The sequence below is a fragment of the Maniola jurtina genome, chromosome 27, assembly GCF_905333055.1.
Source record: "Maniola jurtina chromosome 27, ilManJurt1.1, whole genome shotgun sequence".
NCBI lineage: Eukaryota > Metazoa > Arthropoda > Insecta > Lepidoptera > Nymphalidae > Maniola > Maniola jurtina.
Genome location: NC_060055.1, coordinates 603,085 through 627,920, shown reverse-complemented (window position 1 = coordinate 627,920; position 24,836 = coordinate 603,085). Strand labels below are relative to the sequence as shown.

Below are 24,836 nucleotides of genomic sequence, written 5' to 3'. Positions count from 1 at the left end.
ACTAACGGTGTAACAGGTGAGGCGTAACACATAACTTTCTTTGGCGTAAGCGTACGGAATTATTTTCTTTCTAGTTTTAACTGTAATTGTATAGTTAGCACTTTGTAGTCAACTATGGTTTAACTGACGTACCTAACTGCCGGCTTATTTTAAAGAAGGTAAACATCTTTTTTTCTCTCTCGTCTGGCTTTACAAAGATTAGCCAATGTCAAGTTTTTTAGTTATTTGTAACAAGTTAGTTAAACTATACAAGTATGGACCTGGTCTGTGCCGGCGCTCGCCGACATACGCACGGCACCGCCTTAGAGCGCTTTCCAGTCAGTTTTAACAAAAAACACTCCAAAAAGGCAGAGCACGCCCGCCAGCTAACACCAACACCGACGAAGTCAGGTAAACATCTATATTTTGAATTTAAAGTGAGTAACTGTTTAGGTGTATTCAAGCAGATTAATCGAGGGGGTTTTACCGATAATTTCACTTTTTTGGGTTCCGTACCTCAAAAGGAAACAAAAACCTCAAAAGAAAAACGGAACCCTTATAGGATCACTTTGTCGTCTGTCTGTCTGTCTGTCCCTCTGTCCGTCTGTCGTGTCTCTCAAGAAAACCTATAGGGTACTTCCCGTTGATCTAGAATCAAGAGGCAGGTTGGTAGATCTCATAGCACAAGTAAAGGAAAAAATGCGAAAACCGTGAATTTGTAGTTATATCACAAAAAAAAATCAATATGAACAAATTATTAGTATTTCAATTTTCAAAGTAAGATAACTATACCAAGTGGGCTATCATATGAAAAAGCTTTACCTGTATATTCTTAAACAGGTTTTCATTTATTATTATGCATAATAGTTTTTGATTCATCGTGCGCAATGTCGCAAAAGGTACCCCAGTACGGAACCCTCGGTGCGCGAGTCTGACTCGCACTAGGCCGGTTTTTTGTACTGCCCTGCCAAGTTATGACTTACTAGCGACTCGCCCCGGCTTCGCACGGGTGTTCTATGGAAAAGTGGTTATAATGGCTAAAATATAAATGTTTGGTTTATACTATCGCGGACTTTTTTGTAGGCATTATTGAGTTCTACAACTTTTCTATACAAGTCAACCATACATCTCTAACCATTTAGGCAGCGCGAGAATCGTTAGCGTACGGCAGTTTTTTCGACGCCTTACTCCACAATTTTCACTACCACGAAAAATCCTATCTATTTTCCGGGATAAAATATAGCCTATACGGATTCGGAAGAATCCCTCTAAGTAATGGTAAAAGAAATTTTGAAATCGGTCCAGTAGTTTTTGAGCCTATTCAATACAAACATACAAAAATACAAAAATACAAAGGTTTCCTCTTTATAATATTATGACTTAATGACTTATGACTTATTGAATGCCTGATTACGAGGCATTGCACAACTACCGCCCTGGTTAACTGCCGGCAAACCCTCATTATTTTATCCAAATCCGTGATCATAATGAAGTAAAATTTACATTATGAAAAGTAACGCGTCGGCCGAGTTTTAGAACCAACGATGAGTCAAAGGCGGACGAGTATTGTGACAAATGTTACTCAAGATGGCGGTGCAACTTTGTTGTGACGTCATTAAGGGGTTTTACGAAGCCCATTCATCATCATCATCATTATTATCAACCGATAGACCTCCACTTCTGGGCATAGGTCTCTTGCAAGGACTAGTCCACACGCACCGTCTAGCGTCATCTAGCGGCTCTCCGACTCGTTTGTAGTTCTTTTTTTTTTTTTTCTCTCTCTCGTCTGGCTTTTACAATGATTAGCCAATGTCAAGTTTGTAGTTATTTGTAACAAGTTAGCTAAACTATACAAGTATGGACCCCGTCTGTACCGGCGCTCGCCGACATACGCACGGCACCCCCTTAGAGCGCTTTCCAGTCAGTTTTAACAAAAAAAAACACTCCAAAAAGTCACAACACGCGCGCCAGCAAACGCCACCACAGACGAAGTCTTTGTAGTTCTGATGTTACCCAAATCATTCACAGCCTCATCAGGTTACAGAAGGCTCATTTTTTGCACAACGGATCAGCCTAGCTGTCCAGCGCGGAAATGCAGCCAGTATTCTTGGCACCATTCCACGCGGGCATGATTTGTATCGTAATTAGATAAGGCTAACTTTAAGTTTTATAGTAATCATTACATTATGAAAAGTAACACGTCGACCGAGTTTTAGAATCACTATGAGTCAAAGGCGGACGTTGTATTATGACAGATGTTACACAAGATGGCGGTGCAACTTTACTGTGACGTCATTAAGGGGTTTTACGAGAGTTTCGCAACCGCGTCTACCCTCGACGTTGCTTACCCAACGCGATCGACTGATTCACCACACGTCCCTCCTATCAAGAGCTATTGGCATTGTTTTAAACTTGTTAAAATCCATACTTAATATTATAAACGCGAAAGTGTGTCTATCTGTCTGTCTGTCTGTCTGTCTGTGTGCTACCTTTTCGGCCCAACAGTGTAACCGATTCTGACGAAATATGGTACAGGGTTAGCTTATATCCCGGGGACGGACATAGGCTACTTTTTATTCCGGAAAATCAAAGAGTTCCCGCGGGATTCCTAAAGACCCATCGACTTAACCGATTTGTATGAAATTTGGTACCGAAGTAAGTAGCTTGAGTAATCAAAATAGGCAACTTTTTATCCCGGAAAATCAAACAGTTCCCATGGGATCTATAAAAATCTAAATCCATGCAGACGAAGTCGCGGGCATTCTCTAGTTAAAAATAAACGAGCCAAGTGCGAGTGCGACTCGCGCACGAAGGGTTCCGTAGCATAGTGCAAGGTATACGTAATTGGTACCTATTTTTATGTAGCTAATTAGTTTTTTCGTGAACACATTTTAATTTTTTTTTTGTGATGTAACCAAAAATTCACGGTTTTCGAATGTTTTTCTTGTGCAATAAAACCTACTTCTATTCTAATTTCTAGGTCAACGGGATATACCCTATACTACAGGTTTTCTTGACAGACGTGACATCAGGCGGACAGACAGACAAACAACAAAGTTATCCTAACAGGGTTCCGATTTTCCTTTTGAGGTACGGAACCCTAACAATTAAAAAGTGTCATTTCTTATACGATGGGACGGAGCCCATCGTGTACGAGTCCGACTCGCACTTGGCCGATTTTTTTAAACAGCGAGGCAACTAAAAGTGCAGGGTCGAAAAAACTGTTTTTTAGGGTTCCGTACCTCAAAAGGAAAAACGGAACCCTTATACGAATAGGATCACTTTGTTGTTTGTCTTTCTGGCCGTCCGTCCGTCCGTCCGCCCGTCCGTCCGTCCGTCAGTCTGTCCGTCCGACTGTCTGTCAAGAAACCTATAGGGTACTTCCCGTTGACCTAGAATCCTGAAATTTGGCAGGTAGGTAGATCTTATAGTACAAGTACAGGAATAAATCTGAAAACCGCGAATTTGTGGTCCGATCATTAAAAAAAAATTAAAATATGTTTCAATTTTCAAAGTAAGATAACTATACCAAGTGGGGTATCATATGAAAGGGCTTTACCTGTACATTCTAAAACAGATTTTTATTTATTTTTATGCATAATAGTTTTTGATTTATCGTGCAAAATGTTGGAACAAATACCTGGGTACGGAAACCTCAGTGCGCGAGTCTGCCTCGCACTTGGCCGGTATTTTTTCAACACTACACCTGTCTAATGGAGGCAATACGGGTTTTATTATGTAGATGTTACGTAAAAATAGATATTATTAGAGTTGAATGACTAGACTTTAAATGCGCTATGCCTAAACTTTCCCTTGGCTACAAGTTTTACTTTTCAAGCCTCTTGAGCACTTTCTGAAGTTTCGAAGCGAAAGCTGCAAGAAATTCGCGTAGATGGGGATGATGCCTTAGATGTCAAAAATATATTATTTCTTAGTAATCACACTAATATGTATTATAAAGGCGAAAGTTTGTATGTGTGTGTTTGTTTGTTTGTTCCTCCTTCACGCAAAAACTACTGAACGGATTTGGCTGAAATTTAGAATAGAGATAGATTATACCCTGGATTAGCACATAGGCTACTTTTTATCCCGGAAAATCAAAGAGTTCCCACGGGAATTTTAAAAGCCTACATCCACGCGAACGAAGTCGCGGGCATCGGCTAGTTATTAAGTACAAGGTCTTCCAAAATTCGTAAAATCAATGTGCCACTGTTAGTTTCAAGTTAACTAACCATTTTAAATTCACTATTTATACAAACGTAGTTCGTCTCTCATCGGAATACTAACCAATCATACTCAATGGAATTTTGTAGAAACGTTCCGGGAACTAATATCTATGCCTGTGGTATTCCAGATTTCCGATAAATTAATTATTCGGTTTTAAAGAATATTTTAACAGAAATCTGGAAATTCATACCACAGACATAGATATTAGTTTCTAGAATATGTCTGCAAAATTTCATGGACTTTGGTTGCTTAATAATTAAATGAAATTGGGACTACGATTGTATGGAGTAAGTGACGGAGAGAGCCCTGTTAATACAGTTTACGAGATACAGCCCGCTGACAGACAGACGGACAAACAGCGGAGGCTTAGTAATAGGGTCCCGTTGGCAGCCTTCTTGTACGGAACCCTAAAAAGTATTAAAGAATGAAAGAGGGCGTTCCGAAACACCATGCGTTTCCCATAAACTCATTAGCCGCAAGCTATTCGACCGGTTCCCTCGACGATTTGGGTTACTGGCACTACCTGGCTTTATGTTAACATTCTTTTACCTTCTACATAACATTTTTTTACCTATACCTACATAGGTAGGTATACAGTCAAAGTCAAAGTCATTTATTCAAATTGTACCCAATTTGAACACTGTCAAAATGCACACATTCTGATTGTCAAACAATGATGTAGTGGTGATAATAATTAGTAACGTTAACTTAAAACTAAAATTAAAAATTTATAACACCCCCGACAAGTGAAGGTTACAGTAACTAGAAAAGAGCTGATAACTTTCAAACGGCTGAACCGATTTTCTTGGATTATAGCTAAGAACACTCTCGATCAAGCCACCTTTCAAACAAAAAAAACTAAATTAAAATCGGTGCATTAGTTTAGGAGCTACGATGCCACAGACAGATACACAAATAGACACGTCAAACTTATAACACCCCTCTTTTTGGGTCGGGGGTTAAAAATTCTAATCAAATGACGTCATTGCGATCATCATGATGACGATAACAATGACGTCATAGTTGCGTAATAAGGTTCGCAAAAGTTGTAAGCAATGTTGTAATGTAACCTCTTTATATCGAAGTGATCTACTGTACTGAAAACATACATACTTACATACATCATACATAGACTGCTAAAATCATAACCCTTCATTTTGGCTTTGCCACAGTCGGGTAATTAAACACTCAAGTTTTTAGAGTTCCGTACCCGAAGGGTGCCAACTGAAACGATTCATGAGTTACCCCGCTGACAGATAGACAAACACCCGGCTGGACGGACAGCAGAGGCTTAGTAATAGGGTCGCGTCGGGTAAGGACTAAGGAACCCTAAAAATGTTTTTTTTCCTCTCTCGTCTCCTAAAAATGTTGTAACTTGTAAGCAATAAAAAACCGGCCAAGTGCGAGTCAGACTCGCACACTGAGGGTTCCGTACTCAGGTATTTTTTCCAACATTTTGCACGGTAAATCAAAAACTGTTATGCCTAAAATAAATAAGAATCTGTTTTCGAATGTACATATTCCTTTCATATGACACCCCACTTGGTATCTTACTTTGAAAATTGAAACACAATTTAATTTTTTTAATGATGTAACCACAAATTCGCAGTTTTCAGATTTATTCCTCTACTTGTGCTATAAGACCTACCTACCTGCCAGATTTCATGATTCTAGGTCAACGGGAAGTACCCTATAGGTTTCTTGACAGACAGACAGACAGACAACAAAGTGATCCTATAAGGGTTCCGTTATTCCTTTTGAGGTACGGAACCCAAACTAACTTTACTATCGACAACTAACTAGGTAGGTAGGCATGTGATCTACTAAACATAAACTAACAGTTTTTTATCAGTAGGTAGCCACTATCCGCTTTTCTTCACCTACTTTTAGACACAGACAGACTAGCGTGCTAAGTGCTACAATAATTAGGCTGAACCAACTCAACCGTTGCCGATTTAAAAAAGAAAAATAGGTAATTATGTTTAACGTTGCAATTTATATACATTTTCAGAGAATCTTTACATTGAAAAATACCCAATGAGCGAAAGTTATGAATCTTTGCGTTAGAAAATACCAAAAAAAAAAAGATTCCGACGAATGACAACTTCCTCCTTTTTTGGAAATCGGTTAAAAACAGACAACAAAGTGATCCTATAAGAGTTCTGTTTTTCCTTTTGAGGTACAGAACCAAAAAAGGAAATAAGTTTTACCCTATGAAAAAAGTTTCAACCTTTCAGAAACATTAAAAATCAACCATTGCATGAAAAAGACCTAAAATGTTTTTTTTTTGTTTACAAACGTATTGTGTCAAAGATTATTTGAATTAGAAACGTTGTGGATTAGAAATAGCGGGTAGTTTAAAACAAAAAATGACGTACAACTTATCAATAAATATGTAAACAATGCACTATTTTTTTTAAAAGCTTGGGTATTTTATAACCGATTTTTACGTAAATTCTAACACAAATCCAATTAAAAATACACTCACAGATTATCCCAAAAGATCAGCTGATTATTCAAAAGGAAATATTTTGAATGTAGAAGGCAACGCACTATCTTATACAGAAAACTTTCACCATACACACTAACACAGTTCCGGTTAAAATTCACTGTTGGATACACTTTTAAACCACTTATTCCCTTCAAAAGAATTTTTTCACTATTTTTTTTAAATAGTTTACACTGTTAGTTAAAATAAAGTTGTTTTACTGATCAATTTTATGTGAAAGGCGGCCATCTTCCATTCAAACCAACGCGCGCTTAGTTTCCCGAAACGTAACCAACTGACGAGGTATTTCGTTCGCTCATGTGTTAGAAAAGGAGATGAGATACTCATATCTGTTGCAAAAGAAAGTGATGGGTATAGGGTGTCATATAGCGGCGGTGTAGCGGTAATTTTTTTTCCTCTTTCGCGCCCAACTTTCTAAACACCAAGAGGTGGCTTCTGATTTATCGATACATTTTTGGAACTTTAATTTGCTTATATTTGCTGCTTAGGTATCTAATAAATTAAAATAATAACAATTTTGTAATTCATTGATGAATAATTTATTTTAGCAATTTATGTACTTATATGTTTTTTTTTGTTAAATATAAAAAACCGGCCAAGTGCGAGTCAGACTCGCGCACCGAGGGTTCAGTACTCGCGTGTTTCTTTCGACATTTTGTACGATAAGTCAAAAACTATTATGCATAAAAATAAATAAAAATTTGTTTTAGAATATACAGGTAAAACCCTTTCATATATCTCACTTGGAATAGTTATCTTACTTTGAAAATTGAAAATACTAATTAGGTATTTTGTTCATGAACGCATTTTAATTATTTTTGTGATGTAACCATAAAGTCAGGGGTTTCGGATTTTTTCCTTTATTTGTGCTATAAGAGCTATTTCTTTGCCAAATTTCATGATTCTAGGTCATTGGGAAAGTGCCCAATTGGTTTTCTTGGCAGACACGACGGACGGACGGACAGACAGACGACAAAGTAATCCTATAATGCTTCCGTTTTCTTTTTGAGGTACGGAATCCTAAAAATCGGCCAAGTTCGAATCGAACGACGACGGGTTCCGTACCATCGTACAAGAAATAATACTTTTTTTCTGTCTAGTCTGTCATAGACGGACAGACGGACAGACAGACAGACAACAAAGTGATTCTATAAAGGTTCAGTTTTTGCTTTTGAGGTATGGAACCTTAAAAATGTAGTACATAAAAAAAATAAACGATAAATATTACTTTTTATTATTGATTCAATTTTAATATTGTTTTAATAAATACATTAACCTTAATATTTGACGTCATCACCTTACAAGAGCAATTTATAAATTCATTCATTGAAAACGTGGCTCGTTGGTCTAGGGGTATGATTCTCGCTTCGGGTGCGAGAGGTCCCGGGTTCAAATCCCGGACGAGCCCAATGGCAACTTTTTTTTAATTTTTACTTTTCCTTTTTAATCTGTCTCGGCCACATGGATTTTTCTTTGCAATATTATATACTGAGTCCTTATGTCCTATCGCGATTATGTTTTTTATAAAAGTAAAATATTTTTGAATCAAGAGTTTCAAAGAAATAATCAAATCTGGTATTTATTGGACCATTTGAGTTTCTTCAAAATCGGTTTATTCTTTGTCTGAGGTAAAATATCGAAAAAGAGCAGATAAACTTTAAGCGCCATCTACATTATTACATGTAGTAAATATTGTTTTGAAACTATTTTGTAAGATGGCACTGTCTGTATCTTTAGCATTTTGACCACTGCGTTTCTTATTGGTATTTATTTTCATATTACACGATGTTTATATTTAATAATATTTATGTAAATAATTAACATTATCTTAAAAGTTCAAAAAAAAACAAGTTTTATAATTTGTCTGCCATCTATTAGCAACATGTCAAACTTCTTACGTTTTCCAAGATGGCGCCAGCGGTAAACAATTATAATGAGACTAAATTAAAACGTCGTTTTCGGTTTAGCAATGCTTTGAACGAAGTATACATTTAATTTAGTCGTATTGAACACCAGGTGTTTATTTGAATCCGGCCCCCGCCAACCCGCACCCTTCGACTTCGTATTTACCACCCAGTATAATATTGTAGTCTTTGTTGTTTACCACAAAAAGTTTACACTTTACAGCAAACTTTTATTTAATTATTTCACGAAAGTTTAGTTTTTAAGTCAAAGAAAGACTAAATAAAATGTGATATATGATTAGATTAAAGTTATTACAAAGCAGCGGCTTTATTAGTGCATTTTGTGGTCTAAATACGGTTAAAATAGTGTTATAAAAATGTCGGCAAGCAGTGGAACAAGTTCGTCCCAGACTTCACCTGCGATGGCTTCGATAAGCGATGTCTCTGCCTTATTTCAAACTGCAAAAAAGTATGAAGAACTCAACGTTATTGGGACAGGTACTGTTATGTAAAACTTTCCATAATAAAGCACCTGTAAATAACCTATTTACACCATGTGCCGGTTCCTGAAGGCTTTCGGCGCTTGCGCATTTTTAAAACATGTCAACATTTTTTTAAATCACAACCATTACAAGGATCAAAATTCATGGAAAATATCTAGTTTAAAAATAGAACAAAAGTTCGAAAATCAAAACTTTTGTTAAGTTTCCATATTCCATATTGTTCTCATATCGAAATACATAATAAAATATGCACCCGGAATCAAGTTATTTGGTCCATGACAGAGTGAGACAAAGCATTCCTTTTTTTTTTACCCGACTGCGGCAATGCCAAAAAGAAGGGTTATGATTTTAACAGTCTATGTATGTATGCATATATTATGTGTGTATGTATGTTTGTATCTAGATTCTGTGTGTTCCACCGTATCGCCTAAACTACTGGGCCGATTTTGATGAATGAGGTGTCAATTGATTCGTTGTAAAAGTCCGAGTGACATATGCTACATTTTATACGAAAAAAAAACGTCCTAACGGATCTTAAATCAAAAAAAGTGGCAGTCTCGAAAAGTTTTTCTTTGCTATTGTATCGAGTGGGATGTCAAATGAAAGAGGAGAAAATTCTGAGTTCATGAGTATATATGTACAACAACATTAAAATAAAACAAGCAACAGAAAAACAATTTTAGTATAATATTTCAGCGTTTATTAAGATGATCGCAATGGGGTTTTAGATTCCAACTGCAATGCTGTCTCTCAAATGCACAACCATAGATAAATTGACCTGATAGAACCTGTTTCTGTCCTCCTCCCATAAAATAAAGAAAGCATTATGGTAATTTTATTTGATATCTGTTTTCAGGGGCCTACGGTACAGTGTACAAAGCTCGGGACCTCCACAACGGTGGCCAGATAGTGGCCATGAAAAAAGTCAAGGTGGCCCTCACAGAAGATGGCATTCCACTGTCTACGCTACGAGAAATAGCATTGCTTAGACAACTAGAAGCGTACAGACATCCCAATATTGTTAGGTATGTATTTGCTATGACCCTGTACTTGCTGTGTCTTGCTCTGGTACTTTTCCATCTTGTCTCCTTTCATGTTTTTCCCACCGTACCTTTTTAGGGTTCTATTGCTATACCCAAAGGGTAATAACGGAGCCCTATTAATGTCACTATGCTGTCAGTCTGTCTGTCTGTGTTCTGTCCGCGTGTCACAGGTCTCTAACTTGTAGACGAAATAATAGTAGTATAAATCACACTAATATTATAAAGGCGAAAGTTTGTATGTGTGTGTGTGTGTGTGTGTGTGTGTGTGTGTGTGTGTGTGTATGTTTGTTACTCCTTCACGTAAAAACTACTGGACGGATTGGGCTGAAATTTAGAATGAAGATAGATTATACCCTGGATTAGCACATAGGCTACTTTTTATCCTGGAAAATCAAAGAGTTCCCACGGGAATTTTAAAAAACCTACATTCACGCGAACGAAGTCGCGGGTATCAGCTAGTAGAGTTATAAACCTGAAATTTTGTTATTTGGTGTAGAACATAGACCCAAAACCAAATATGGAATTAGAAATTCAATTCAATTATTTTTCAGGGGGGCTCCCATACATGAAAGAATAACTGGAAAAACATTATTTACCATGTCATATTGGGTATCATTGTTTAGAGCTCATTGAGTAGACTATGAAGATTTTTTTTTTATAAAAAATAAGGCAATGGGGGGCTGTCAAATTTGTTAGTTTAGTTTTGAGATAGCCCTGTCAATCTCAAAAACTAAACTAGTTAGGAATATGAAATTTCTGATTACTATGTAGGAACTTTCCTTATTATTGCAGACTCCTGGACGTCTGTCATGGCGGCCAATCACTGGAGAGAGATCACCAGTTGGTGCTGTTCCTAGTTTTTGAGCATGTCGAGCAAGACCTAGATTCATACTTGAAAAGGGCGCCGGGACCACTCTCTGAGAATGGAATTAGAGTAAGTTCTACATTTTTTTGTTAGAAAAGAAAAGGAAAGTCGATTGATCACTTAAAATTTTTTATTGTGGTCAAATGACTCCCTAAAATTTTCATTACGGGGTCAAAACAACCCCATAAAATTAATAACAGCTTAATTTGCTACAATCTGCCAAATCAGATAAATCTATATGGTGCAACGTGTAGTATGCGATACGCACCGCCCGCCCTCCCACTACTAAACATGCGGAAAAGCCAACACCAAGATTTTGGGATTTGTGTTGTGCTGCGTGGTGGTGGTGGTGGTGCATATTACTTGCTTGGTGGTACTTCCCTACTTCTAGTTAAAATGGCTACACAGTACTAATAATATTTTTTGTCTATTACAGAGTATGTCCTACGACATCCTCTCTGGTGTGGACTTTTTACACTCCCACCGGATTGTCCACCGCGATCTCAAGCCACACAACCTTCTCGTGACGTCAGCCGGCCGCGTCAAGTTAGCTGACTTCGGCCTCGCCAAGACCTACGACACCGAGATGAAACTCACTAGCGTGGTACGTTTTGAGACCCCCTGCTTACTTTTAGTGAGGGGTCTTATACCTTATTATTAAAAGTATATAGTACATAGTAGTATTAAAAGTATCTCATAATATAGTACGGGGTCTAAATGACCCCTTGCCATATTATGTGAGGGGTCAGATGACCCTCACTAAATTATGTAAGGGGTCTATACGAAACTCAAGAAGTGGTACGTTTTGAGACCCCTGCTTACTTTCAGTGAGGAGTCTAAATGATTCCTTACGTCAAATGACCCATCTCTGAAACTAAGACGGGTTTCAGTGGGGATCAATAAATTATGTGAGGGGTCTATAATATGTATTATGAAACCCTATAAGGGGCCTGAATATCCCTTTGCTAAATTATGTGAGGGGTCTAAGTAACCCTCTTAAAATAAAAGCTGGAGTGGAGTGAGCCGGCGGTTGGTTGGTCATGATGAATAAATAAGAAAGGCGAACGACTGAGTGTGGTGGCGCTCAAGCGTGGTACGATTTGCGGTCCTTTTGGCCGTTTATGACCCAAAAAAAATACTGAAAATCCCAAATTTTTTGGGTCCAAATTACAAGTAAAATTATCTTATATTGTTCCAGGTGGTAACCCTGTGGTATCGGCCACCGGAAGTGTTGCTCGGGCTATCATACAACACAGCGGTGGATGTGTGGTCCTGTGGGTGTGTGTTGGCGCAGCTACACACTCGCTCGCCTCTACTGCAAGCCGACTGCGACTCGCAACAACTGCACTGTATATTCAGGTATATAAAAATTCGCGCTCGCTGCGCTCGTGCCTTCATTTTGTTCCCTTCGTTGTAAATTTCATTTATTCACTACGTTTGCGTACACAATACTAATATTATAATTGCGAAAGTGTGTCTGTCTGTCTGTCTGATACCTTTTCCCAGCCCAACAGTTTAACCGATTCTGACGTTTGGTACAGAGTTAGCTTATACAGTTTGAGTTGTGTGTTGATAGATCAATAAGTCAGTCAGCCAGCTTTTCCTTTTATATATTATACACAGACTAGCTGATGCCCGCGACTTCGTTCGTGTGGATGGAGGTTTTTAAAATCCCGTGTGAACTCATAGACTTTCCGGGATAACAGTAGCCTGTATGTTAATCCAGGGTACCTATAATCTATCTCCATTCCCAGCCAAATCCGTCCAGTAATTTTTGCGTGAAAGAGTAACAAACATACATGCACACATACAGACTTTAGCCTTTATAATATTAATGTGATAAATATATTATTAGAGATCATAATGACCCCTCAGGGCTCCCAAGGGTCATAAGACCCTGAAACATTTTCCACTAACAATTCATGTTGCTACCTAGCCCACCCATTTGGTGTACAGCTTAGCAAGACATAATGCTGTACTCCTGTGCTGTACATAAGCTTGCTAGCAAGACATAATGCTGAGCTGTACACCCATTTGGTGTACAGCTTAGCAGGAGATAATGCTGAGCTGTACACCCATGTGGGGTGGTGTACAGATGAAAATGTTTTTATCTGTGACACCAACAACAAATAAATGCATTTTCTTTCTTTCTTACCACAATGAACTTAAACGGATGAAACTCTAACAGATTAATAGGCCGTCCGCCGAAGCACGAGTGGCCGGACAACGTGGGGATTGTAGCGGACAGCTTTCCGGACTACCCCCCACGGGACTTAGCGGATGTCTTGCCAAGAATACACCCACACGCCTTGGATATGATCAGGGTGAGTCGATAACTGTGGAACCAACTCCCTTCGGCGGTGTTCCCATTAGATTTCCACATGAGATTATTCAAATAATATATGAAAATGACATGAAATGAAATTAAATGAAAATGACATCTACATATTTTCAAATCTAAGATGGCCGACGTATTTTGAGGGTTTCTGCGTGTCGAGAACCGAGAACAACATAAAAATTAAATATGGTGGACATATGTTTATTTATAAATTAAGAATTTACAAAAAGTTTATAACACCCCCAACCAGTGAAGCTTACATTAACTAGAAAAGAGCTGATAACTTTCAAACGGCTGAACCGATTTTCTTGGATTATAGCTAAGAACACTCGATCAAGCCACCTTTCAAACAAAAAAAACTAAATTAAAATCGGTTCATTACTTTAAGAGCTACGATGCCACAGACAGATACACAGGTACTTACGTCAAACTTATAACACCCATCTTTTTGGGTCGGGGGTTAATAAATTGTTTTTGTTTTTCAGGGCATGCTTGTCTTCGACCCAGCGAAACGGCTCACGGCTTTGGACTGCCTCGAGCATCCGTACTTTACTGAAGAGCCACTCACATAATATACATCCTATAATTTTTTGCGTGGGGGTCAAATTAACCCCTTCACGTTTGCGTAAGGGGTCATATTAACCCCTTGTCATTTTGCATTTTTTTAAGTAACATCCAACAGCTTTGGACTAATATTCTTAATGAAAAAAATCTTACTATTGCAATGCATTTGCATAACCCTAAAATAGTTCAATCAAGTGAGGTCAAAATGATCCCATACCTTCGCTTGAGGGTTTAAATGACCCCCAACTCTTTTTTTTCATTAATTTTATATTCTTTCAAGTGAAGTCAAATGACTTTAGATGAGGGGTCTAAAAAACCCCGTATTCATTTAAATTTTTAAAGGTTTTTTTTAAATATGAAAATCCAAACGAAACGTGATCGTTGCACGTTATTGAATAGGAAAATAAATTGTCATAATAAAATCAAAAATTAAATCGTGAAAAATGTTAAATAAAATATTTTTTTTTTGCCTATATATTTTTATTTAATTTTTAAAGTTTTGTTGATTTTTCGATGATTAAAAAGTACGATAGCCAACAGAAAATAGAGTTTTTGTTTTTTTTTATTATTAAAAAGCTCAATAAGTGATGCATTTTTGTAGCAAAGTTATATTTTTGATTATTTTTGTTTTGTTAACTTTAACAGGCATCTCTTTTTTTTTGTATTAAATATTAAGTATATTGTTAAGATTTTTTGCAATTTTGCCCACCTATCTTTGTAATAAAGAAAAAAAATAGTTTTTTTAAAAAGTAAAATAGATAAGGGCTATTCACATAACAGAAAATAATCGTGAATCATTTTTAAAGTATTTTTAATACTGCATTTACTATTTTTGGAGAAAATCTTCTTCTTTTTTAAACAAAAGAATGCACAGTAATTCAATTAATAAATAATGCAGAAAAATGTAAATTATATCAAAAAGAAAGCTTTCGAAATCTTTTTCTAATGTTCTGTGAACGGCCCTTAATCGAATTAATTAGTTTTTAGTTACTTTAGTATTCTTTCGCTGATTTAAAAGATAAACAAAAAATAGAAACCGTTTTGGAGAAACGCATAAGCGACGCTTTTCGCTCGTATAATGATTTTATTGTCAGTTCAAGTAATAAGGTTTGTGCACCCTGTGGTTGCCACTTGTCACTTCCTGATTTACGGGTTACCAGCATCAAAAATACGGGGTTTAGATTTTTTTACGGGAGACAGTGTTTTACATAGATATTTTTCTACTAAGTACTTATTGTTTGAAGAAACAGCTTTTGAAAGTTCTTCATTTTGTGAAAGAAATGTTCAAAATCTTTGCATCCTAACTAAAAATTTCATTTTACTTGCCGCCTTCACAGTATCAATATTGAGTCGGTTTAGGATACGCGGGTATGGACGCATTGCCGCAAGGAAAATATTTTTTCTACTGGACAAAAGTCAGGGTTTGGTTTCGCCAGCCAGCTCCGGTTGAATTTGAAAAAAATACGGGACCTTTATTTACCCCGTACGGTACGGTTTACGGGTTTCTGTATTATCATGCCCTGAAATACGGGGTAACCCGTAAACTACGGGGTTATCCGTAAAATACGGGGCATCTGGCAACCCTAGGTGCACCTCTTATGCGTTTCAGCGAGAAGCTAATTGTTTACCTTTTATTTGTAGGTATTTTTGTATTTTTAAGCACTCCAGTGTTCCTTGTTAAGTGATATCGTAAAGATAAAAAGTTACTTTAAAAAATCGTTAGGTTAAGTTTTTTTTTGTAATTTTTCGATCTTCGAAAATAAATACGTAACATTTTTTCTAAATATTTTTTTATTTAAACCCTACCTTTCTAAGTTTTCTTAGCGTCTTTCTATGGATTTAGATTCTATGGGTCCGAGACATGGTCGCTAACTATGGGCCTTATAGACAAACTCAGAGTCACACAGTGAGCGATGGAGAGAGCTACGCTTGGAGTTTCTCTACGTGCTCGAAAATACATACATAACATTTTTTCTAAATATTTTTTTATTTAAACCCTGCCTTTCTAAGTTTTATTAGCGTTTTTCTATGGATTTAGATTCTATGGATCCGAGACATGGTCGCTAACTATGGGCCTTATAGACAAACTCAGAGTCACACAGTGAGCGATGGAGAGAGCTATGCTTGGAGTTTCTCTACGTGATCGAAAATACATAACATTTTTTCTAAATATTTTTTTTATTTAAACCCTACCTTTCTAAGTTTTATTAGCGTCTTTCTATGGATTTAGATTCTATGGGTCCGAGACATGGTCGCTAACTATGGGCCTTATAGACAAACTCAGAGTCACTCAGCGAGCGATGGAGAGAGCTATGCTTGGAGTTTCTCTACGTGCTCGAAAATACATACATAACATTTTTTCTAAATATTTTTTTATTTAAACCCTGCCTTTCTAAGTTTTCTTAGTATCTTTTACGGATTTAGATTCTATGGGTCCGAGACATGGTCGCTAACTATGGGCCTTATAGACAAACTCAGAGTCACACAGTGAGCGATGGAGAGAGCTATGCTTGGAGTTTCTCTACGTGCTCGAAAATACATACATAACATTTTTTCTAAATATTTTTTTATTTAAACCCTGCCTTTCTAAGTTTTCTTAGTATCTTTTACGGATTTAGATTCTATGGGTCCGAGACATGGTCGCTAACTATGGGCCTTATAGACAAACTCAGAGTCACACAGTGAGCGATGGAGAGAGCTATGCTTGGAGTTTCTCTACGTGCTCGAAAATACATACATAACATTTTTTCTAAATATTTTTTTATTTAAACCCTGCCTTTCTAAGTTTTATTAGCGTCTTTTTATGGATTTAGATTCTATGGGTCCGAGACATGGTCGCTAACTATGGGCCTTATAGACAAACTCAGAGTCACACAGCGAGCGATGGAGAGAGCTACGCTTGGAGTTTCTCTACGTAATCGAAAATAAATACATAACATTTTTTCTAAATATTTTTTTATTTAAACCCTACCTTTCTAAGTTTTATTAGCGTCTTTCTATGGATTTAGATTCTATGGATCCGAGATGTCGCTAACTATGGGCCTTATAGACAAACTCAGAGTCACTCAGCGAGCGATGGAGAGAGCTATGCTTGGAGCTTCTATACGTGATCCAATCTGACATGAGGAGATCCGTAGGAGAACCAGAGTAACCGACATAGCTCAACGGGTTGCGAAGCTAGAGTGCCAATTTTTAGGGTTCCGTAGGGACCTTAAAAGGAAAAACGGAATCCTTATAGGATCACTTTGTCTGTCTGCCTGTCAAGGAACCTATAGGGTACTTCCCGTTGACCTAGAATCATGAAATTTGGTTGTCAGGTAGGTCTTATAGCACAGATACAGGAATAAATCTAAAAACCGCGAATTTGTGGTTACATCATTTAAAAAAAAATGAAAACTTTTCAATTTTCAAAATAAGATAACTATATCAAGTGGGGTATCATATGAAAGGGATTTCCCTGTACATTCTTAAACAGATTTTTATTTATTTTTATGTATAATAGTTTTTGATTTATCGTGCAAAATGTTGGAAAAAATACCTGAGTACGGAACCCTCAGTGCGCGGGGCTGACTCGCACTTGGCCGGGTTTTTCGTATTATGTCTATATAAGAAAATTTCATTGTAAGTGTAGTATTGTTTATACGGAAGGTATCTATACCTACTTAATAATTAAAATGCCCACCTACCTATAAGTTCTATTGTTTCCTCGTTACCACGCCATTTTTGTTAGGGTCAGCACATACCCACGGAGATGACGTACCTAGAGTCTTTGATAACTAAGTAAATTGATTTCAAAAGGTTCCGTATCTATAGAGAAAAAACCGAGTGCGAGTCACTCGCGCACCGAGGATTCCGTACTCGGATATTTTTCCGACTTTTTGCACGATAAATCAAAAACTATTACACCTACATAACTATTATACCTATATAAAAATAAATAAAAATCTGTTTTAGAATGTCATACGTAAAGTCCTTTCATATGATACCCCACTTGATATAGTTATCTTACTTTGAAGATTGAAACACGTTTTAATTTTTTTTTGTGACGAAACCACAAATTCACTTTTTTCGGATTCTTTCATTTACTTGTGCTTAAGACCTACCTACCTTCATGATTCTAGGTCAACGGGAAGTATAGGTTTTCTTGACAGACACGACGGACGGACGGACGGACGAACGGACAGACAGACAACAAAGTTCCTATAAAGTATAAAGTATAGACTATAAGGGTTCCGTTTTCATCTCATGGCCCTTGACCTCACTCTTTAAGGCTCCCACTGAAAACCAGCGCTGCAGCTTGCTGCAGCATTATGCTGAGTGGGAGACCTATGTTTGGTCACATGACGTGACTCATTCATTTTAGTATATTTTAGCTCATAAGTATAATATTATGAGGTATAACTCGATTAGTTTTAAGATACATTGTTGTGTTACAGTGACCTAATAAAAAAGTTTTCTTTCTTCTTTCTTTCTTTCTTTTCCTTTTGAGGTACGGAACCCTAAAAACGTCAATTTGTGGTTACATCACAAAAAAAGTGGTATCTACGGGTCCCTTCGTGTTCGAGCCCGTCTCGCACTTGCCCGGATTTTTAAGGCTTACACATAGCACATGAAATCCCTTCTTAAATAAGACCAATCTCTTATTAAATAATAGCGCGAGCGTAGTGAGCACCAATTTTTTTCACATTTTTACAAGAATTTAATAAGGAATGTTTACCAAAAATATTTTTAAACTTATCGCGCTTCTTATCTGTGATTTCGGGAGGGTTCGAACCTCCAAAACCTCTTTGACTAAATCCGGTAGCCTTGGTTTACAAAAATGTTTGATAGGTATAGCTATTAACGTAGGTAGGTAAGGTCACATTCTATAGAAATCAATACCTAAGAATAGGTGGGCCTAAGCATAAGGCCGAGTGTAGGTATAGTTCGCGACAGATCGAGATGGCAATCGGAGTGAGGACGCCCCGCACATCCCTCGCGCTAACCCGGTGCGGGATAGCGCGGGTGACGTGCGGGGTGTCCCCCCTGCCTCGTACCCCGATCGCCATCTTGACCTGTCGCGTAATATAGGTAGGTGTAGACCTACTAGGTACCTATCTAGGTTTAAGGTAAATTTTTCAAGGAATAGTTACAACTCCACATTTTTTCATTAAATATTATGCAAAAAAGCGGTCAAGTGCGAGTCGGACTCACACACGAAGGGTTCCGTGCCATTTTTTAATTTTCTTTAATCTTCTGCCTGGCAGCCATTTTGAAGTTTTTATTATATTTCGTTGTTATAGCGGCGGTAGAAATACTTACATACGTACTCTGTGAATATTTCAGCTCTCTACCTATTATCCATACTCCATACTAATATTATATAAATGCGAAAGTGTGTCTGTCTGTCTGTCTGCTACCTTTTCACCGCCCAGCAATTTAATCGATTCTGACGAAATTTGGTACAGAGTTAGCTTATATCCCGGGGACGGACATAGTCTACTTTTTATCCCGGAAAATCAAAGAGTTCCCACGGGATTCCCGAAAACCCATCCGCTTAAGCGATTTGTATGAAAGGTACCGAGGTAGCTTGCGTCCATGCTATTGACATAGACAACTTTTTATCCCGGAAAACCAAACAGTTGCCCCGGGATCTTCAAAACCTACATCCACGCGGACGAAGTCGCGGACATCTGCTAGTAGTTCATAAGATACAACCAACTGACAGATTCCTAGAAAAGTCCACATATAATATTTAGGGAAAATATTGGTCATTTCTAATCAATCAGGCCTTAATAGCGTGCAACAATTTGTATGCGTAGTTTTTATTGGCTAAATTGTTCATTGTTGATTAGTTTTGCCGTCATGCAGTTAATACCTAACAATAAGTAGGTATGTCTAGTTGTGTGTGAAATATTATACCACGACATCCTTGAATAAATATGATACCTTGCAAAGTATTCTATTCATTATGATATTTATTGAAACAAAACGTTAGGTATAATAGGTAATTAGGATTGCCATCTGCAAAATCTCTAAATTAGGACAAGGAGTCACACCATAAGGTTCCCTTTTCCGTACCTCAAAAGGAAAAACGGAACCCTTATAGGATCACTTTGTTGTCTGTCTGTCTGTCTGTCCGTCGCGTCGTGTCGTGTCAGTCAAGATCGTATATATAGGGTACTTCCCGTTGACCTAGAATCAAGAAATTTGGCAGAAGATAGGTATTATAGCACAAGTTCAGGAATAAATCTGAAAACCGCGTATTTGTGGTTAATAAAATTTAAAATGTGTTTCAATTTTCAAAGTAAGATAACTATACCAAGTGGGGTAGGTATCATATGAAAGGGCTTTACCTGTACATTCTAAAACAGATTTTTATTTATTTTTATGTACAATAGTTTTTGATTTATCGTGCAAAATGTTGGAAAAAATACCCGAGTACGGAACCCTCAGTGCGCGAGTCGGACTCGCACTTGACCGGATTTTTTACAACTTTCTTACGGAATCTCAAGAAAGAAAACACAGGATAACTTTTAAGAACATAATTCACATTTTAATACGAAACAGTACAAAAGGTAAATGCCATTAAGTAGGTATTAAATATAATTATATTTTACAACTTACATTACTTAATTTCTATTATAAAACCAATCAATAATAATCTCTGATTTCGTTACACACTTAAGAGGGTTCTCTCCGTCACTCGTTTCATACAATCGTAGTTCCAATTTCATTTGAATACTAAGCTACCAAAGTCCATGAAATTTTGTAGACATATTCTAGAAACTAATATCTATGTCTGTGGTTTTCCAGATTTCTGTTAAAATATTCGGTTTCAAAGTTATGCGGTCTTAAAAATTTACATACAAATCTTTGAGCCCCTGTAATTTTAAAACTACATATTTTTAGAAAAATCTAAAACACAACAGACACAGATATTAGTTTCTAGAATATGTCTGCATTTCATGGACTTTAGTTGCTTAATATTCAAATGAAATTGGAACTACGATTGTATGAAACGAGTGACGGAGAGAGCCCTGTTAATTACTTACATATGAGAAACTGACTGACATACGTAGCTATAGTAATATATTTTTTCTTAACTGACTTAAAAAGTAAACACAGTAGCTTCTTTCTGAAATGCCTAAGCGACGCAATACACGAGGGCAATACACGCGGTCCATAAGAGTAAGACCTTGTTACCGCAATCATTACTGTGGAAGTCCACTGTTCCAAAAAGAAACTGACCCAAAAAGAGGGGTGTTAGAAGTTTGACGTGTGTATCTGTCTGTGGCATCGTAGCTCCTAAACTAATGAACCGATTTTAATTTAGTTTTTTTTGTTCGAAAGGTGGCTTGATCGAGAGTGTTCTTAGCTATAATCCAAGAAAATCGATTCAGCTGTTTGAAAGTTATCAGCTCTTTTCTAGTTACTGTAACTTTCACTTGTCGGGGGGTTATAAATTTTTAATTTACACTTGTTTATGTAACAAAAGGTATTTGACAGACTCTCTCAATTTAAAGACTTGTTATAAAAGAGTGATTTTTGAATACTACTTACGGAACTCTTAAAATAAGAAAACGCCACTTATCTTGCAAAATAATTGCATTACTTATGTATTAAAATAATTATCTGCATAATCATAGTCCACTCTGTTCTAATAATGGGCCATAAAGCTCGCAACTCTGCAAGCATAATAACTAGCCACAGATTAGAAAAAAAAGTAGGACGTTACTACTGTATTTAACAGACTAGCTGATGCCCGCGACTTCGTTCGCGTGGATGGAGGTTTTTAAAAATCCCGAGCGAACTCTTTGATTTTCCGGGATAAAAAGTAGCCTACGAGTATGTGCTAATCCTGGGTATAATCTATCTCCATTCTAAATTTCAGTCAAATCTGTCCAGAGTTTTTGCGTGAAGGAGTAACAATCATACACACACACACACACACACACATACAAACTTTCACCTTTATAATATTAGTGTGATAAACAAATAAGTAAGTTCTCTGTAGATGAAAATTGAAAAAAAAAAAAAACACTTTTTTATGAGAAAAAATGAAAACTTTATCGGGCAGCCGACGCAATTTCTCGGCGTTTCAGACCTTCTGGAGATAGGTTTTTCACTCATATCATGATTTCATTGTCAGTTCACGGTAAAAAGGTCGTAAACGCCGCGTATAGCACGCCTCTTACGCATTTCAGCGCGAAGCTACTTTAGTTACCACTAGCGACCCGCCCCGGCTTCGCACGGGTGGACATTTATTTTTTCTATTTTCCGGGATAAAATATAGCCTATACGGATTCGGAAGAATAAGTAATGGTAAAAGAAATTTTGAAATCGGTCCAGTAGTTTTTGAGCCTATTCAATACAAACATACAAAAATACAAAGGTTTCCTCTTTATAATATTAGTATAGATTTAAGTGAACTAAGGAAAAGTAAAGGATACCTAGTTACTTGCTGAATATAAATCTGAACACATTTTCAACCAAAACTTTTCCTGAACTTTTAAACTTAGAATGTGACCTCAATCCCGAGTTTTCTCTTCAGACTGTACAATTGATTTCGTTGATTACCCTCATACCGTTTTTTTCGGCAGCTCTTCATAATATAATTTCATGCAATTTGATTTTTATTTACACTTAAGTGTGAAAAAAAGATTTTGTGCTAGCTACAGAATCAGTAAAACCGATTTCATATTTTAAACCAATTTCAGTATGTTACCCTTATCTTTGGCTAATTTAAAACACCTATGGCCAAAATTATTATTATTAAAACATTCTGGCAAAATAAATGATCTGAAGCATTTTTCTAAATATTAGCTGAAAAAGAGTTTAATGAATTATAAATAACGATCGTGATGATGACCGCAAATACAATAATTATTAATTTTCTTATCAGTTTGGCTCCACTTTTTATTAGAGAGCTCCGTCCGTCTTGTTCCTTTAATCTATGCATGTAACTACAACACTGGTACACAATTACGCAAAAACGGACACTTTCTTCACTTCTCCTGTCACGCGTTATTGGTTATTCTGAGCATTTTCACTCGTTTCCACTTTTTCCACTTCCACGTCTTCCATTTTTTTCCGAAAACTGAAGATTTTTTCGAAATTTATCGTGTTCTGGTTGTAAACTGTATGTTCGGGGGTATCACCCCAGCTTACCGGTGTAATTCTGTTGGGTTGTTCTTTAATTTCTTCTTTATTATTATTTTCTTGTAAATTAATATCTACGCTTGCTACTTCAGGGATAGGATTAAGTACTTCTTCTACTACTACTAATTCTCTTCTAGCCTCTGATTGGATGCTTGGGGTCCTTATTTCTGCATTAGAACCTCCCTCAGCGCACCTGTTCAAGAAATTCAACATCCGTTCTTTATAAAACTCCGAACTGGTTTCCGTATTCTGTTTATTCTTATTATTCTGATTTTTCAAATAAAAACCGTTGTCGTTCTGCGCTAGAAAAATCTTTTTTATCTTTCTACTGGGATAGTTGTCTATTAAATCTGGTTTGGGTATGAACTTACCGTTTATAGGTCTCTTTTTTGTGTTATTTCCTTTTATAGTTGTAATAACGGATACGCAATTACCACGTCTCTCTACTTCCTCTTTGTAGTTATTCCTCATGCCTTTATACGATATTTTCACGCTCAAAATCGACCACAACAATTCTAAAAACGCTGCAATCAATATATTGATCGATAGAACTCGTTTGGTAAACAATTTGGATGTCATATCTTCTTTAATTTCGGTTGAATTACGTGGTATAACAAAATGGGAGGCATTCCTCTCAATAACATCGCTATGTTTGATAATAATTATATCCTTGAACGGTATTTTGTCTTTATAAAACTCAGAAATATCATCCTCTGTTGATATTAACCATACGATAACCATTATGAATGATACAAATGATATTAGAGTCGAAATTGTTGACATTATGAACAACCATGTTATGTTTCTATCTATATACCATCTTATGGATGCGAAAATCGATGCAATTCCTGCTGCCAATGCAAAAATTGTAATCATAGACGGTGCAAGGATAAGTATAAATGCATTGTTCGTTGTTTCTCCTATTATTTCTGTTGAATTGTCGGAATTCGTTTCATTTTTCTCCACTGTGACTGTTGATGATTCTTCTGCATTAGGATTGACTAATGCAAGGCAAGCGAGTAAAAATGACGTTGATGCCAAAGCAATATGTACCCAGGCTAATCCAGAAACTGTGGACGCTGAATATCTCCTCTCAGACGGGTATAAATTCCTGGTATCTGGCTTAGTTTTCACTTTAATAGTATACACATCCTCCATTTTGTAATTATAACATGATCTAACACTTCTAATTTCCAAATTCAAGTCCGCGTTGCACTTCGTTAAACAAAAAGTTTGAATTTAAACGACACACATTCACATGTCAAGGTTTGTTTAATTTTAGTTTTAACGTTTTTTTTTTGTTTGTGTTGTATAAAACTTGTCAACCGTTTACGAGACTCTTGCGCATGTCGACTGTAGAAAGACTGGCGTGAAGTTGGTTGACGGTGTGTTGCCAGGAATTGTAAAAAATATCCCGATTATCTGGATAATTTATGTTCTGGACTTTAAAATGAAAGCAGAATTTAGCTGATTTTTTTAACCCCCGACCCAAAAAGAGGGGTGTTATAAGTTCGACGTGTATATCTGTGTATCTGTCTGTGGCATCGTAGCTCCTAAACGAACGAACCGATTTTAATTTAGTTTTTTTTTGTTTGAAAGGTAGCTTGATTGTGAGTGTTAATAGCTATAATTGTAGAAAATCGGTACAGCCGTTTGAAAGTTATCAGCTCTTTTCTAGTTTTTTTATAGAGGTTTTTGTATCGGGGGTTTTTTAAATTTTGAGATATTTGTACTTTATTGTACTGAAACATTATCATTAATTC

At 36.8% G+C, this 24,836-nt stretch overlaps 3 protein-coding genes and 1 non-coding gene across 5 annotated transcripts in view; 2 read left to right on the top strand and 2 right to left on the bottom strand.

Annotated features, from left to right (window-relative positions):
• The window catches only part of LOC123879156 (proteoglycan 4), a 56,890-nt gene extending 49,915 nt beyond the window's left edge, over positions 1–6,975 (bottom strand). For both annotated transcript variants that reach the window (XR_006798957.1, XM_045926729.1), the window contains exon 1: positions 6,695–6,975. The gene's annotated coding sequence lies outside the window, so the exon portion shown is untranslated. The remainder of the gene's footprint in view (positions 1–6,694) is intronic.
• A 1,076-nt stretch (positions 6,976–8,051) lies between these two features.
• Positions 8,052–8,123, top strand: Trnap-cgg. The gene has a single exon. It is a non-coding gene; the product is annotated as a tRNA-Pro (tRNA).
• Positions 8,124–8,820: 697 nt separating this feature from the next.
• LOC123879175 (cyclin-dependent kinase 4) lies at positions 8,821–15,709 on the top strand. The gene is made up of 7 exons (XM_045926764.1): positions 8,821–9,117; positions 9,979–10,147; positions 10,958–11,099; positions 11,467–11,634; positions 12,229–12,389; positions 13,219–13,354; positions 13,854–15,709. The coding sequence occupies exons 1-7, from the start codon at positions 8,997–8,999 to the stop codon at positions 13,938–13,940; spliced, it is 984 nt and encodes a 327-aa protein (XP_045782720.1). The 5' UTR covers positions 8,821–8,996; the 3' UTR covers positions 13,941–15,709.
• A 7,124-nt stretch (positions 15,710–22,833) lies between these two features.
• Positions 22,834–24,457, bottom strand: LOC123879168. Its single transcript, XM_045926752.1, has one exon. It carries the CDS (start codon positions 24,229–24,231, stop codon positions 22,939–22,941), a length of 1,293 nt encoding a protein of 430 aa, XP_045782708.1. The 5' UTR covers positions 24,232–24,457; the 3' UTR covers positions 22,834–22,938.
• Between the last annotated feature and the right edge of the window lie 379 nt (positions 24,458–24,836).